Raw genomic sequence first — 12391 nt, forward strand, 5'->3', positions numbered from 1 at the left:
GGTTATGCAACAGGGACACAGACATTGTAGTCAATTTTACTGAATTGTTACAAAATAAGTATGACCTATATATAATATATAACCCTATATAATATATAACCCTAACCTATATAATATATAACCCTAACCTTTATAATATATAACCCTAACCATATATAATATATATGACCCTAACCATATATGGGTCAGCTGTGGCTCAGAGGGCAGAGCAGGTTGTCCACCAATCGGAAGGTCGGTGGTTCGATCCCCGGCCGCTCCAGCAGCCCAAATGCTCCTGAAGGCATAGCCATCGGTGTGTGAATGAGTATTTAGATTATATCCTAATGGGCAAAGTTGGCACCTTGCATCAGTGTAGAGCTTTGAGTGGTCGGAAGACTAGAAAAGCAAATGCAAGTCAATTTACCATTTATATGATATATATCCCTAATATAATATATAACCATAACCTATTTAATAGATAACCCTATGACTTTTTCTTTTATAACATTTTTCGACATACTATGACTTTTTTTCATGAAATTTTTTCGACATGACTTTTTTATTTTTTATACAATTTTTTGACAATTTACTATGCCTTTTTTTCATGAAATTTTTCGACATACTATTTTTTATACAATTTTTTGACTATGACCTTTGTTTTTCTTAAAGTTTTTCGACACACTATACTATGACTTTTATTTCATGACATTTTTCGACATACTATGACTTTTTTTCAAGAAATTTTTCGACATGCTATACTATGACTTTTTCTATTTTTTATACAATTTTTTTTATAAAAATTTTTGACAATTCTTTTATGACTTTTTCATAACATTTTTCGAAACACTATACTATGACTTTTTTTCAAGAATTTCTTTCGACATACTATACTATGACTATTTTTATACAGTTTTTTGACATACTATACTATGACTTTTTCTTTCATGACATTTTTCGACATGCTATACTATGACTTTTTTTTATTTTTATACAATTTTTTTTATACAATTTTTTGACAATTTTTTTATGACTATTTTTTATACAATTTTTCGACATACTATAATATGACTTTTTTTCATAAAATTTTCAGACATGCTATACTATGACTTTTTTAAAATTTTTTATACAATTTTTTTTATACAATTTTTTGACAATTGTTTTATGACTATTTTTTATAACATTTTTCGACATACTATGACGTTTATTTATTTTTTATATAACATTTTTTGACAATTTTTTTATGACTATTTTTTATACAATTTTTCGACATACTATAATATGACTTTTTTTCATAAAATGTTAAGACATACTATGCTATGACTTTTTTTATTTTTTATACAATTTTTTTTATACAATTTTTTGACAATTTTTTTATGACTATTTTTTATACAATTTTTCGACATACTATACTATGACTTTTTTTCAAGAATTGTTTTCGACATACTATACTATGACTATTTTTTATACAATTTTTTGACATACTATACTATGACTTTTTTTCATGACATTTTTCGACACACTATACTATGACTTTTATTTCATGACATTTTTTGACATGCTATACTATGACTTTTTTTTAATTTTTTATTCAATTTTTTTTATACAATTTTTTGACATACTATGACGTTTATTTATTTTTTATATAACATTTTTTGACAATTTTTTTATGACTATTTTTTATACAATTTTTCGACATATGACTTTTTTTCATAAAATGTTCCGACATACTATACTATGACTTTTTTTCAAGAAATTTTTCGACATGCTATACTATGACTTTTTTTTATTTTTTATACAAATCTGTTTATAAATTTTTTTAACAATTTTTTTATGACTTTTTTTCATAACATTTTTCGACATGCTATACTATGACGTTTTTTTTATTTTTTATACAATTTTTTTTATAAAATTTGACAATTTTTTTTATGACTATTTTTTATAAAATGTTTCGACATACTATATGACTTTTTTTCATAAAATTTTCCGACATACTATATTATGACTTTTTTTTATTTTTTATACAATTTTTTTGACTTTTTTTCATAAAATTTTTCGACATACTATACTGACTTTTTTTCAAGAATTTTTTTCTACATGCTATACTATGACTATTTGTTATACAATTTTTTGACATACTATACTATGACTTTTTTTCATGACATTTTTCGACACAGACTTTTTTTCATGAAATCTTTCGACATACTATACTATGACTTTTTTTCAAGAAATTTTTCAACATGCTATACTATGACTTTTTTTTATTTTTTTATACAATTTTTTTTATACAATTTTTTGACAATTTTTTTATGACAATTTTTTATAAAATTTTTCGGCATACTATGACTTTTTTTATTTTTTATACAATTTTTTTTATAACATTTTTTGACAATTTTTTTATGACTATTTTTTATACAATTTTTCGACATACTATACTATGACTTTTTTTCAAGAATTGTTTTCGACATACTATACTATGACTATTTTTTATACAATTTTTTGACATACTATACTATGACTTTTTTTCATGACATTTTTCGACACACTATACTATGACTTTTATTTCATGACATTTTTTGACATACTATACTATGACTTTTTTTCAAGAAATTTTTCGACATGCTATACTATGACTTTTTTTTAATTTTTTATACAATTTTTTTTATACAATTTTTTGACAATTGTTTTATGACTATTTTTTATAAAATTTTTCGACATACTATGACGTTTATTTATTTTTTATATAACATTTTTTGACAATTTTTTATGACTATTTTTTATACAATTTTTCGACATATGACTTTTTTTCATAAAATGTTCCGACATACTATACTATGACTTTTTTTTATTTTTTATACAAATCTGTTTATAAATTTTTTTAACAATATTTTTATGACTTTTTTTCATAACATTTTTCGACATGCTATTCTATGACGTTTTTTTTTATTTTTTATACAATTTTTTTTATAAAATTTGACAATTTTTTTATGACTATTTTTTATAAAATGTTTCGACATACTATAATATGACTTTTTTTCATAAAATTTTCCGACATACTATATTATGACTTTTTTTTATTTTTTATACAATTTTTTTATGACTTTTTTTCATAAAATTTTTCGACATACTATACTATGACTTTTTTTCAAGAATTTTTTTCGACATGCTATACTATGACTATTTGTTATACAATTTTTTGACATACTATACTATGACTTTTTTTCATGACATTTTTCGACACACTGACTTTTTTTCATGAAATCTTTCGACATACTATACTATGACTTTTTTTCAAGAAATTTTTCAACATGCTATACTACGACTTTTTTTTATTTTTTTATACAATTTTTTTTTAAATTTTTCGACATACTATGACTTTTTTTATTTTTTATACAATTTTTTTTATAACATTTTTTGACAATTTTTTTATGACTATTTTTTATACAATTTTTCGACATACTATAATATGACTTTTTTTCATAAAATTTTCAGACATGCTATACTATGACTTTTTTTTAATTTTTTATACAATTTTTTTTATACAATTTTTTGACAATTGTTTTATGACTATTTTTTATAACATTTTTCGACATACTATGACGTTTATTTATTTTTTATATAACATTTTTTGACAATTTTTTTATGACTATTTTTTATACAATTTTTCGACATACTATAATATGACTTTTTTTCATAAAATGTTCCGACATACTATACTATGACTTTTTTTTATTTTTTATACAATTTTTTTTATACAATTTTTTGACAATTTTTTTATGACTATTTTTTATAAAATTTTTCGACATACTATGACTTTTTTTTATTTTTTATACAATTTTTCGACATACTATAATATGACTTTTTTTCATAAAATTTTCAGACATACTATACTATGACTTTTTTTTATTTTTTATACAATTTTTTTATGACTTTTTTTCATAAAATTTTTCGACATACTATACTATGACTTTTTTTCAAGAATTGTTTTCGACACACTATACTATGACTTTTTCTTTCATGACATTTTTCGACATACTATACCATGACTTTTATTTCATGACATTTTTTGACATACTATACTATGACTTTTTTCATGAAATTTTTCGACATTCGACTGACTTTTTTATAAGATTATTCGACATCCTATATATAGGGTTAGGGTTAGGTTAGGTTGTATATATATATATATATATATATATATTTATATCAGGACAATTTATTATATGTTCAACTGTGAAATACTGATTTAACAGTGCAATAATTTGGTGCATTCATTCAGCTGTGCAATAATCTGGTTTACTCCGGCATTAACACTGTATTTATTTATACAGAACATTTAAACTAATATTCTTATTTTACACTATTCTTGCATTTTTATAAATGCATGCATTTATAGTATTTGCATAGATCCTATTTTTAAGCATTATTATTTGCACTGTTATATATATATTTCTTATTTATATTTTCTTGTGATTTCTGTATTTTTATATCCAGTATTTATATTTACTTATTTTTGGGAGGGTGTAGGGACCGGACTGGAATTGGGTCACGTTGAGTTTAACGTTGTATTCAGGTTAAAAATGGAATAGCTGAGTTTTGATGTCCTCTGTTGTATCTGACAACCAACTGCGTCTGTTATTACAACAGCTGACGGCTGACTGGCAGGATGACTGACCATGTGACTCCTGGATCCATAACCCAGTTCTCTGTTCAGTTTAAACACTATTTATTATTTCAAATAATAACTCGATTAAAAGAAGAAAAAGGCAAAGCAGTGTAATGTCTTGACTTTGTATTTTATTTCAGGGGGCAACATGGGGAGGTTTTTAGGATGGAGAGCTGAACCCTCCATTTGAATGTTTTCCTATGTAGAGAATGCTGAGAGTCACACGGACCTTGGACACACCGATTCCTCTGTTCGTCATCCTGGGGGTCAGTTTCTGCTCTGTCTCAGAGAGGACAGGAGGAGGGGCAGCAGGTTGAGAGCAGGCCGATGCTCCTGCACCCCTAGCGCCACCAGAGCCCCCGCCAGGAGAGTGGTTACCCCGGGCAGGACAGGGGGCTGATCCGGCATCACCTGCAACGCAAGAGACACGAGGACAGTCGAACAGGGAGCGCAGAATGATACGGAAATCAGCCGGCCAGCTAGTCATCCGTTTGACATCTTAAATTGAAACACTTAAAATGAAGAGCTTCATCGATAAAAGTCTTCTTCCCACGGTGTTAACAGTTCAATGTAACCTGACCTGATACTAGTACTGAGGACGGCTGCGTCCAATGATTGTTGGAACTTTCTGAAACAGGCAATTAGGGGTGTAACGATACCTTTTTACAACGATACAATATGATTTCCATGGTTCCGATACAATTCCAGGACGATATCTGGCTCATCTAGAGCGATACGATACGACTCAATGAGTTGAAATCGATTCAGTAACTTTTCTTTGCCAAAAATTCAGTGTGACTGAAATAAATATGTGATACTGGACAGAGCAGGTCAGGATTCCTGCCTGAAACTCTGCCGACCGGCTCCTCTACCGGTTGAGAGAGCGAGGAGTCCAGTGCTCCGTTCGTCTGCGTGCACGCCATGGATGCGTGCTCGCGCTGCAGAGGGCGGAGCTGGCGAGCTGGTGCATGTCTGGAGGTGAACCGGAGTAACGTTTAACATTTCTTTACTAATAAAAGTTCTAAAAAACACTTTGATATAACGTTTGTCGTCCTTAAATACAAGGTACAAATCCTCAGTATCCACACAATCGATTTTATATCGATATACGTCTCCCGTGAAGGACAACTAGCCGAGTACCTATCCATGTAGTTGGATTGTAGAAATATAAATCGATACATCGATGTAGTAGATGAATCGTTGCGCCCCTACAGGCAACATGTGTTGAAAAAAACACTCCAAACATCCACTTTATCCACTATGGAGATGTCAGCAGGTACCTAAAGGCTTAAAACACAGTTAGCTGCTCACCTTTTCAACTTTATGACAGCGGATGAGTCCATCCGGACCAATGTAAAAAGTAGAGAATGCATCATATGACCTATAACATATGGATTAAATGAGATTATACACCATAAAGAAACACTAATAGTTGAGATCAAACATTCGGGATACGGCCGTGTGGCAGCACCAGCGCCAGTCTGGATGTACCGTGTGTGTGTTTTACCTGTACAGGTGAGATTTGTCTTTGCGATAGAAGCGCAGCAGCAGAGAGTAGAAGGGAAGGCCCTTTATCCTCCAGCGAGCCTTAATGGTCCCGTCCTCCATGTGCTTGGTGAGCTTCAGCACCTCCAGCCGAGCCTTGGCGTAGTAACATAGACACAGGAGGCGCCACAGGGAGAGGGTGAGCTGGTACACCGTACGGCCCCTACACCGAGAGAGCAGACTTACTGTACATACAGGATCTGGTAAGAGCATCTCCATTAGCCCAGACTGAATGTGCGGCGTTACCTGGTCTTGGTGTTCATGAGGCCGTTGACGAATTCCAGATCATGTGAGTACATGCTGTAATCGTGGTTCTTCACAAAGAAACTTGGAAGCTGCAAAACAATGTTGAGGTAGTTTGGTTGACAATAAATTCTACCTTTATGAAGCTCATAGTGACAAAGAGGTGTTAATTCATCTCTTATGGCAAAGCCTTTAGCATCCCATTGCCTTATACCAGTGGTTCTAAAACTATGGTCCACGTACCACCGGTGGTCCGCGTGCTCTCTCTAGTGGTACGCGGAGGAATCTCTGACTATCGATTCCTCTTATTGATGCTTTCCCACAGTTATGCTGCACAATGACGCAGACGCACGCTGTATCATGTTTCAGTTAGTTTGGGACCGGAGACACGGTGAAGAGATAATAAAGCTCTCAGCAGCATGGAGCTACTAAACCTGAGGGGATGCATCCTGTTTCTACCTGATAAAGAGACACTGAGAACAACAAACCTGTGTTGAAATCAGCAGGAGGAGAGTTAGTAACGTTAGCTGTTAGCAGCCGTTAGCAGCTCAGTCCAGACTGGATGAATACCGGATATACCAACGTTAACGGGGGTGCCATTGAGTTATTGTTACGAGGCGTTCAAAGTCGGCTCAGGAAAAATGACCATTGGGTGAAGGTAAATTACAACGTTATCATGATGTGTTCAAATGTAATCTGGTAAAATGTAGTTTTTGGTGAGAAACTTGAATAAATCCAGTTGTTTGAAGGAGATGTTTTCACATCAATATAAAATAGATATTAAAGAGAGAATTATGACCTGTTTAACTTCATAACAACTTACCAACATTTTTTTAATCAAAGCAAATATTTAAATAATCATAATCATTTGAATTGTGTGTTTTTATTAAAATAACCACTATAGATGACAATAACAAAGTTCAGTACTGTGGACACTACCCTCCCTCCATGGTGTCATTCAAACACTGTAATTGACCGTGTATATAATGTTTTTTATGTAAAATATATTGAACATTGAATGGCATCAGATCTAAAATGTTATTCCCTCATTTAGCGCAGAGATTTCTAAAGTGGCAGATAACATTTCTAAGAGGCAGACAAAAAAAAAAATACCTGTCTGTTACAGAGACAGGAAGTGAAGAAAGTTAATTTCAAACCCTGGTGTAAAGTCTGTAACTGTTCACAGATCAGTAATCCTACAGGAGCAATACAGAGAGACAGCATGTCTACCTTCAGGTCAACATATGAGAAGTCAACTCTAGTTCAAGTGTAGTTCCACATCAGGTTTTACAGGGTGCTCTGTTTGTTTATCTGTTTCTATTACTATTAAACATGTCGTACAGACTGGATGTCAGCGCCTGCTCCACAATGTTCACATTAAACTGAGTATTAAAGACAATGGTAGAGCAAAAATATCAGACTTTACCCTCAAACTCTGCATGTACACTGTGTACGTGCAATGCAACACCCTTACAGGAAAAATAATCTGAAAACTCCCACACACAGGAAAAGATTGATATTGACATGGTAATTGATATAATCCTTTAACTAATGACACCCGTTAAGTTACGGTTAATTACTGTAGCATGTTATGTGCACTTCATTGACTTCCTGCTGCAGGATGTTTGAGTGCCTGTGCAACTTTAATTCACTTCTCCGGACACAGTGTGCGTTCTTACCTCTATCCTCAGTCTTTCATACATCATGGCCAGTTTCTCCTCTCCTTCACGGTCTCCTTCAGAATGCTGCCCCTCTGCATAGCTAAACAGAGAGGTGGAAGGCAGCAGAGGCAGCTCCACAGGCTTGTTGTCAAGTCCAATATCCTGCCTAGATTTCAGCCCGCTGCCCGGTACCGGCTCCGTGCCCGGGCAGTGAAAACAATAAAAGTGAGAGCCGTACATAAACGGTGCAGGACACCTCTCCGCTTCAAACAGGCTTCTGAAACAGCCGTGCTCTCTCTTCACGGCGTCCACGCCGTTTCTCTTGAAGCTTCCAACGCTGATGTCGTCCTCTCTGCTGCCGTCCACCGTGGTCAACAGGAAGGAGAACTCGGAGGGCTTGTGAGACCCCGGAGCGAGGAGCTCTCCTAGTTTATTGGGGCCGAACAGAGGGATCTCCAGCAGGGTGTGGAGGCCGTCCGACTCGCCCTGTCGCACCAGCACACACACGCCGAGAGACTCCTCCCAGTTTTCCTCATAGTAACGTCCGGTCTGAGGCTGGCTGGCATGATGGAACGGGTGGGACAGCGACGGCTGCTTAAAGTTCTGATATCTCAGGCTGTTGGGGGGCACCAAGGCCCAGGTTGCACTGCTCAGGGGGCGCGTTTGGCGGATCCATTGCCAGTCGGCGGCCTGAAGGAGCAATGAAGACAGAAGATTGTATTGAACATACAATTCTATCAGAATTAGGGATGCACCGATACCGATACCAGTATCGGTTATCAGGTCCGATACCCGGTCGACAGTCGCACCGGGAGCAGGGAGCGCCGTCACGGTGCGGCGAGGTCCGGTATACTCGTATTGGTACTCGGCATCGGCGAGTACACAAATGTAAGTACTTGTACTCGGTCTGAAAAAAAGTATCGGTGCATCCCTAATGTAAATAATGAGAGGATCTTGAAGCAGCTTACCTGACTGAGACTCCAGCTCTGTTTTCTGATGACTTGCCTTCCACCATGGCTGCGGACACAACCCACCCAGAAGGCGGCACCCCCTCTGCTCACAGCCATTCACCACAGCGAGGCAGAGGCGACCCCAGTTACCAGCTGACCATCACACACACAGCACGGAAAGAATACCGCAAAGACACACCGACCGCCACCTCAGGACCTCGTGACTCTAGCCGATTCCCAACTACAGCAGCAGGCTCTGAACCTCGTCAAACCTGAGACCACAGAGAAGAGAGGGGAAAGCTTGTGACACCAGGACATCAGTTAGCAGAGTGTTCAAATGCTACCAAACAGAAGTTATAATGATATCTGCTGATATCAATACAACCTTCAAATGCATGGGTCTATTGACATAAATTGTGGTACTTGAATGATGAGTCGATTTTGATAACTGATAATCTATTGTGTCCATTTTGTCATTTTACAAACAAATCTCAAATCAGCTTTCCTCCTGACACGCTGTGCACCTTTAAAGCTGCACAGCTTTACTTTATAAGTAAAGCTGTGCAGCTTTAAAGAGGGAAAATGAATACTGGATTGGTATCATATTGGTATACACTTAATGTTATGGTATTCGGATAGGAAATGAAAAGTCAAGACCTGGTGCTTCTACTGAGGTTTCCAGAGACTATGTGCCCAGAGCACATGACCTGCAGCAGACCACCAGCTCATAATCAGAGACTCTGTGGGGACAGCCCAGACTGAATTAACCAGACATGGTGTACAGGACTCTCTACAACTGGTAATGTACAGAAGTGGAAAGGAATATCAATAAGTGAATTTACCTCTGGGTTGACAACAGATAGTTAAGCAAGGTTAGTTTGAAGACATAACTTAGAAACTTGTTAAGGGCATGTTTGTTTTTTTGACAAAATAAATCATCTAAAATGACTCAGCAAAAATTAAAATAATAAAAAAGTGTGACATGCAACAGATTACATCACTAAACATGTCCTGATTATAAGATAGTGCTGGTGATTTATACGCATGACGACACTCCTGAATAAAGGCTTTAACGTTATTGCAACTTTAGTTTGATTAAATTGCACTTTACAAGGATAGAAAGATAAGGAAAAAGATAGGAAGGATAAATAAATAAATAAATATAAAATAAATAAATAAATAATATATATAATAAATAAATAGATAAATAATAAATAAATATATATATAATAATAAATAAATTATATATATATATAATAAATAAATAATATATATATAATAATAAATAAATAATAAATATATATATAATAACAAATAATATCTATATATATATAATAATAAATAATATATATATATAATAATAAATAAATTATATATATATATAATAAATAAATAATATATATATAATAATAAATAAATAATATATATATATATAATAACAAATAATATATATATATATATATATAATAAATAGATAAATAATATATATAATAATAAATAAATAATAAATATATATATAATAACAAATAATATATATATATAATAATAAATAAATTATATATATATATATAATAAATAAATAATATATATATAATAATAAATAAATAATAAATATATATATAATAACAAATAATATATATATATATATATATATATATATAATAAATAAATAAATAATATATATAATAATAAATAAATAATATATATATAATAATAAATAAATAAATAAATAATAAATATATATATAATAACAAATAATATATATATATATATATATAATAAACTAATACATTTAAAAAAGGATAGGAAGATTAACATTAACGTTAGTCTGATCATTTATGTAATGCCAGTCAGTATTCATGTTACATTAGAAACAGCTGCTGTGAGCACAGTTTAGTCCACAGAGAGCCGGGGACATGACACACTGGACATGTCCTCCTTTAACCGGGGACATGACACACTGGACATGTCCTCCTTTAACCGGGGACATTACCTTCCTGCTGTTCAGCTGCTAACTGACAGCCACTGAGAGCTGAGAGCTGTTAGCTGTTAGCTGTTAGCTGCTAGCTGTTAGCTGCTAACTGACAGCCACTGAGAGCTGAGAGCTGTTAGCTGTTAGCTGTTAGCTGCTAGCTGTTAGCTGCTAACTGACAGCCACTGAGAGCTGCTAGCTGCTAGCTGCTAGCTGTTAGCTGCTAGCTGTTAGCTGTTAGCTTGTTAGCTTGCTAGGCTAACAGCTAGCTACCGGCTGATCGTCCCCTGTAATGTTCTGTCACCGGTTACCTCCAGAAACCCGGCCGGTTCTCCGTCTAACCGCGGTGGTTCTCACGGTCAGGTGGTGTTCTGTAGTCCCGGGTGGGTTAGCGCTAGTTAGAGCTCGTTAAAGCCGAGTTAAAGCCGAGTTAAAGACTAGTTAAACCGGGTTAAAGCTGCTAAACTCACCAGATGTCATCCGGTCCTCAGTGTGTCCTTGCTCGTCCAGACACGCCTCACGCAGCGCGTCATCATGCTGCCTTCACTGGCTGTAGGAAATACTGCCTCTGGAGTCCAAAACGTTATTTTGGACTCCAGAGGTCAGAGGTCAGCAAACTCTTCAGCTCCTCTCCAGAGGCTCCCTGTGGAGTTTAAACATGGAAATGAATAAATGAGTTTTTGTTTACATTTTCATTTTTATTTATCATTGTTGTAGGTCTACGGTACGACGGTACGACGGTACGACGGTACGACGGAGTATTAGGGCCACATTGAGGGAAAAATAAATCTGAGATTTACAGAATAAAGTCATAATATTATGAAAATAAAATCATAAGTTTACGAGGAAGAAAGTCGTAATATTATAAAGTAGTAATGTTACATGTTATTTTCTTTATTCTCGTAATATTCTGACTTTATTGTGTAAATCTCAGATGTGTTTTCCCTCAATGTGGCCCTAATACTCCGTAGTACATTGTCTCTTTGGCCCTCACTGCATTAGACTGATATACTATATACTGAGACTATAAACTGTGTTACCTTCATCACAATGATCACATGTTTTGCGGCTCCAGGCAATTTTCTTTGCCTAAAATGGCTCTTTTGATAGTAAAGGTTACATCTGTTTTGGACTATCTGTTTTTTTTATTATTATTTCTCTCTGAATTAATCACATATCAGATCAAAATAAGTAATTTAAAACGAATAAGAGGAAGACCAAGGCACCCTTTAACCTTGTTTTTTCGATACAACAGACACAAACAAATCTTTTTTTTTTTTATTTGGGGCAAAAATCAAATAACAGAAATTCAGTTTGATTTCTTGTTTTCTATTCTTACTGACAAAACTAATTTACCACTCAAGCCTTTCCCATTTCC

General features: G+C 33.8%; 1 protein-coding gene across 2 annotated transcripts; it reads right to left on the minus strand.

Moving 5' to 3' along the window:
* Positions 1 to 4753: 4753 nt before the first annotated feature.
* On the minus strand, positions 4754 to 11625 carry c15h6orf136 (chromosome 15 C6orf136 homolog). Of its 2 annotated transcripts, none has more exons than XM_037794680.1 (7): positions 11484 to 11625; positions 9060 to 9313; positions 8110 to 8781; positions 6434 to 6522; positions 6150 to 6350; positions 5954 to 6023; positions 4754 to 5053 (listed from the first exon to the last, which is right to left on the minus strand). In XM_037794680.1, the coding sequence occupies exons 2-7, from the start codon at positions 9156 to 9158 to the stop codon at positions 4910 to 4912; spliced, it is 1275 nt and encodes a 424-aa protein (XP_037650608.1). In that variant the 5' UTR covers positions 9159 to 9313; positions 11484 to 11625; the 3' UTR covers positions 4754 to 4909. The 2 variants fall into 2 exon arrangements, with proteins under 2 accessions (XP_037650608.1, XP_037650609.1); XM_037794681.1 differs by lacking the exon at positions 11484 to 11625 and adding an exon at positions 11325 to 11477.
* Positions 11626 to 12391: the final 766 nt, after the last annotated feature.

The sequence above is a fragment of the Sebastes umbrosus genome, chromosome 15 (assembly GCF_015220745.1).
Source record: "Sebastes umbrosus isolate fSebUmb1 chromosome 15, fSebUmb1.pri, whole genome shotgun sequence".
Taxonomy (NCBI): domain Eukaryota; kingdom Metazoa; phylum Chordata; class Actinopteri; order Perciformes; family Sebastidae; genus Sebastes; species Sebastes umbrosus.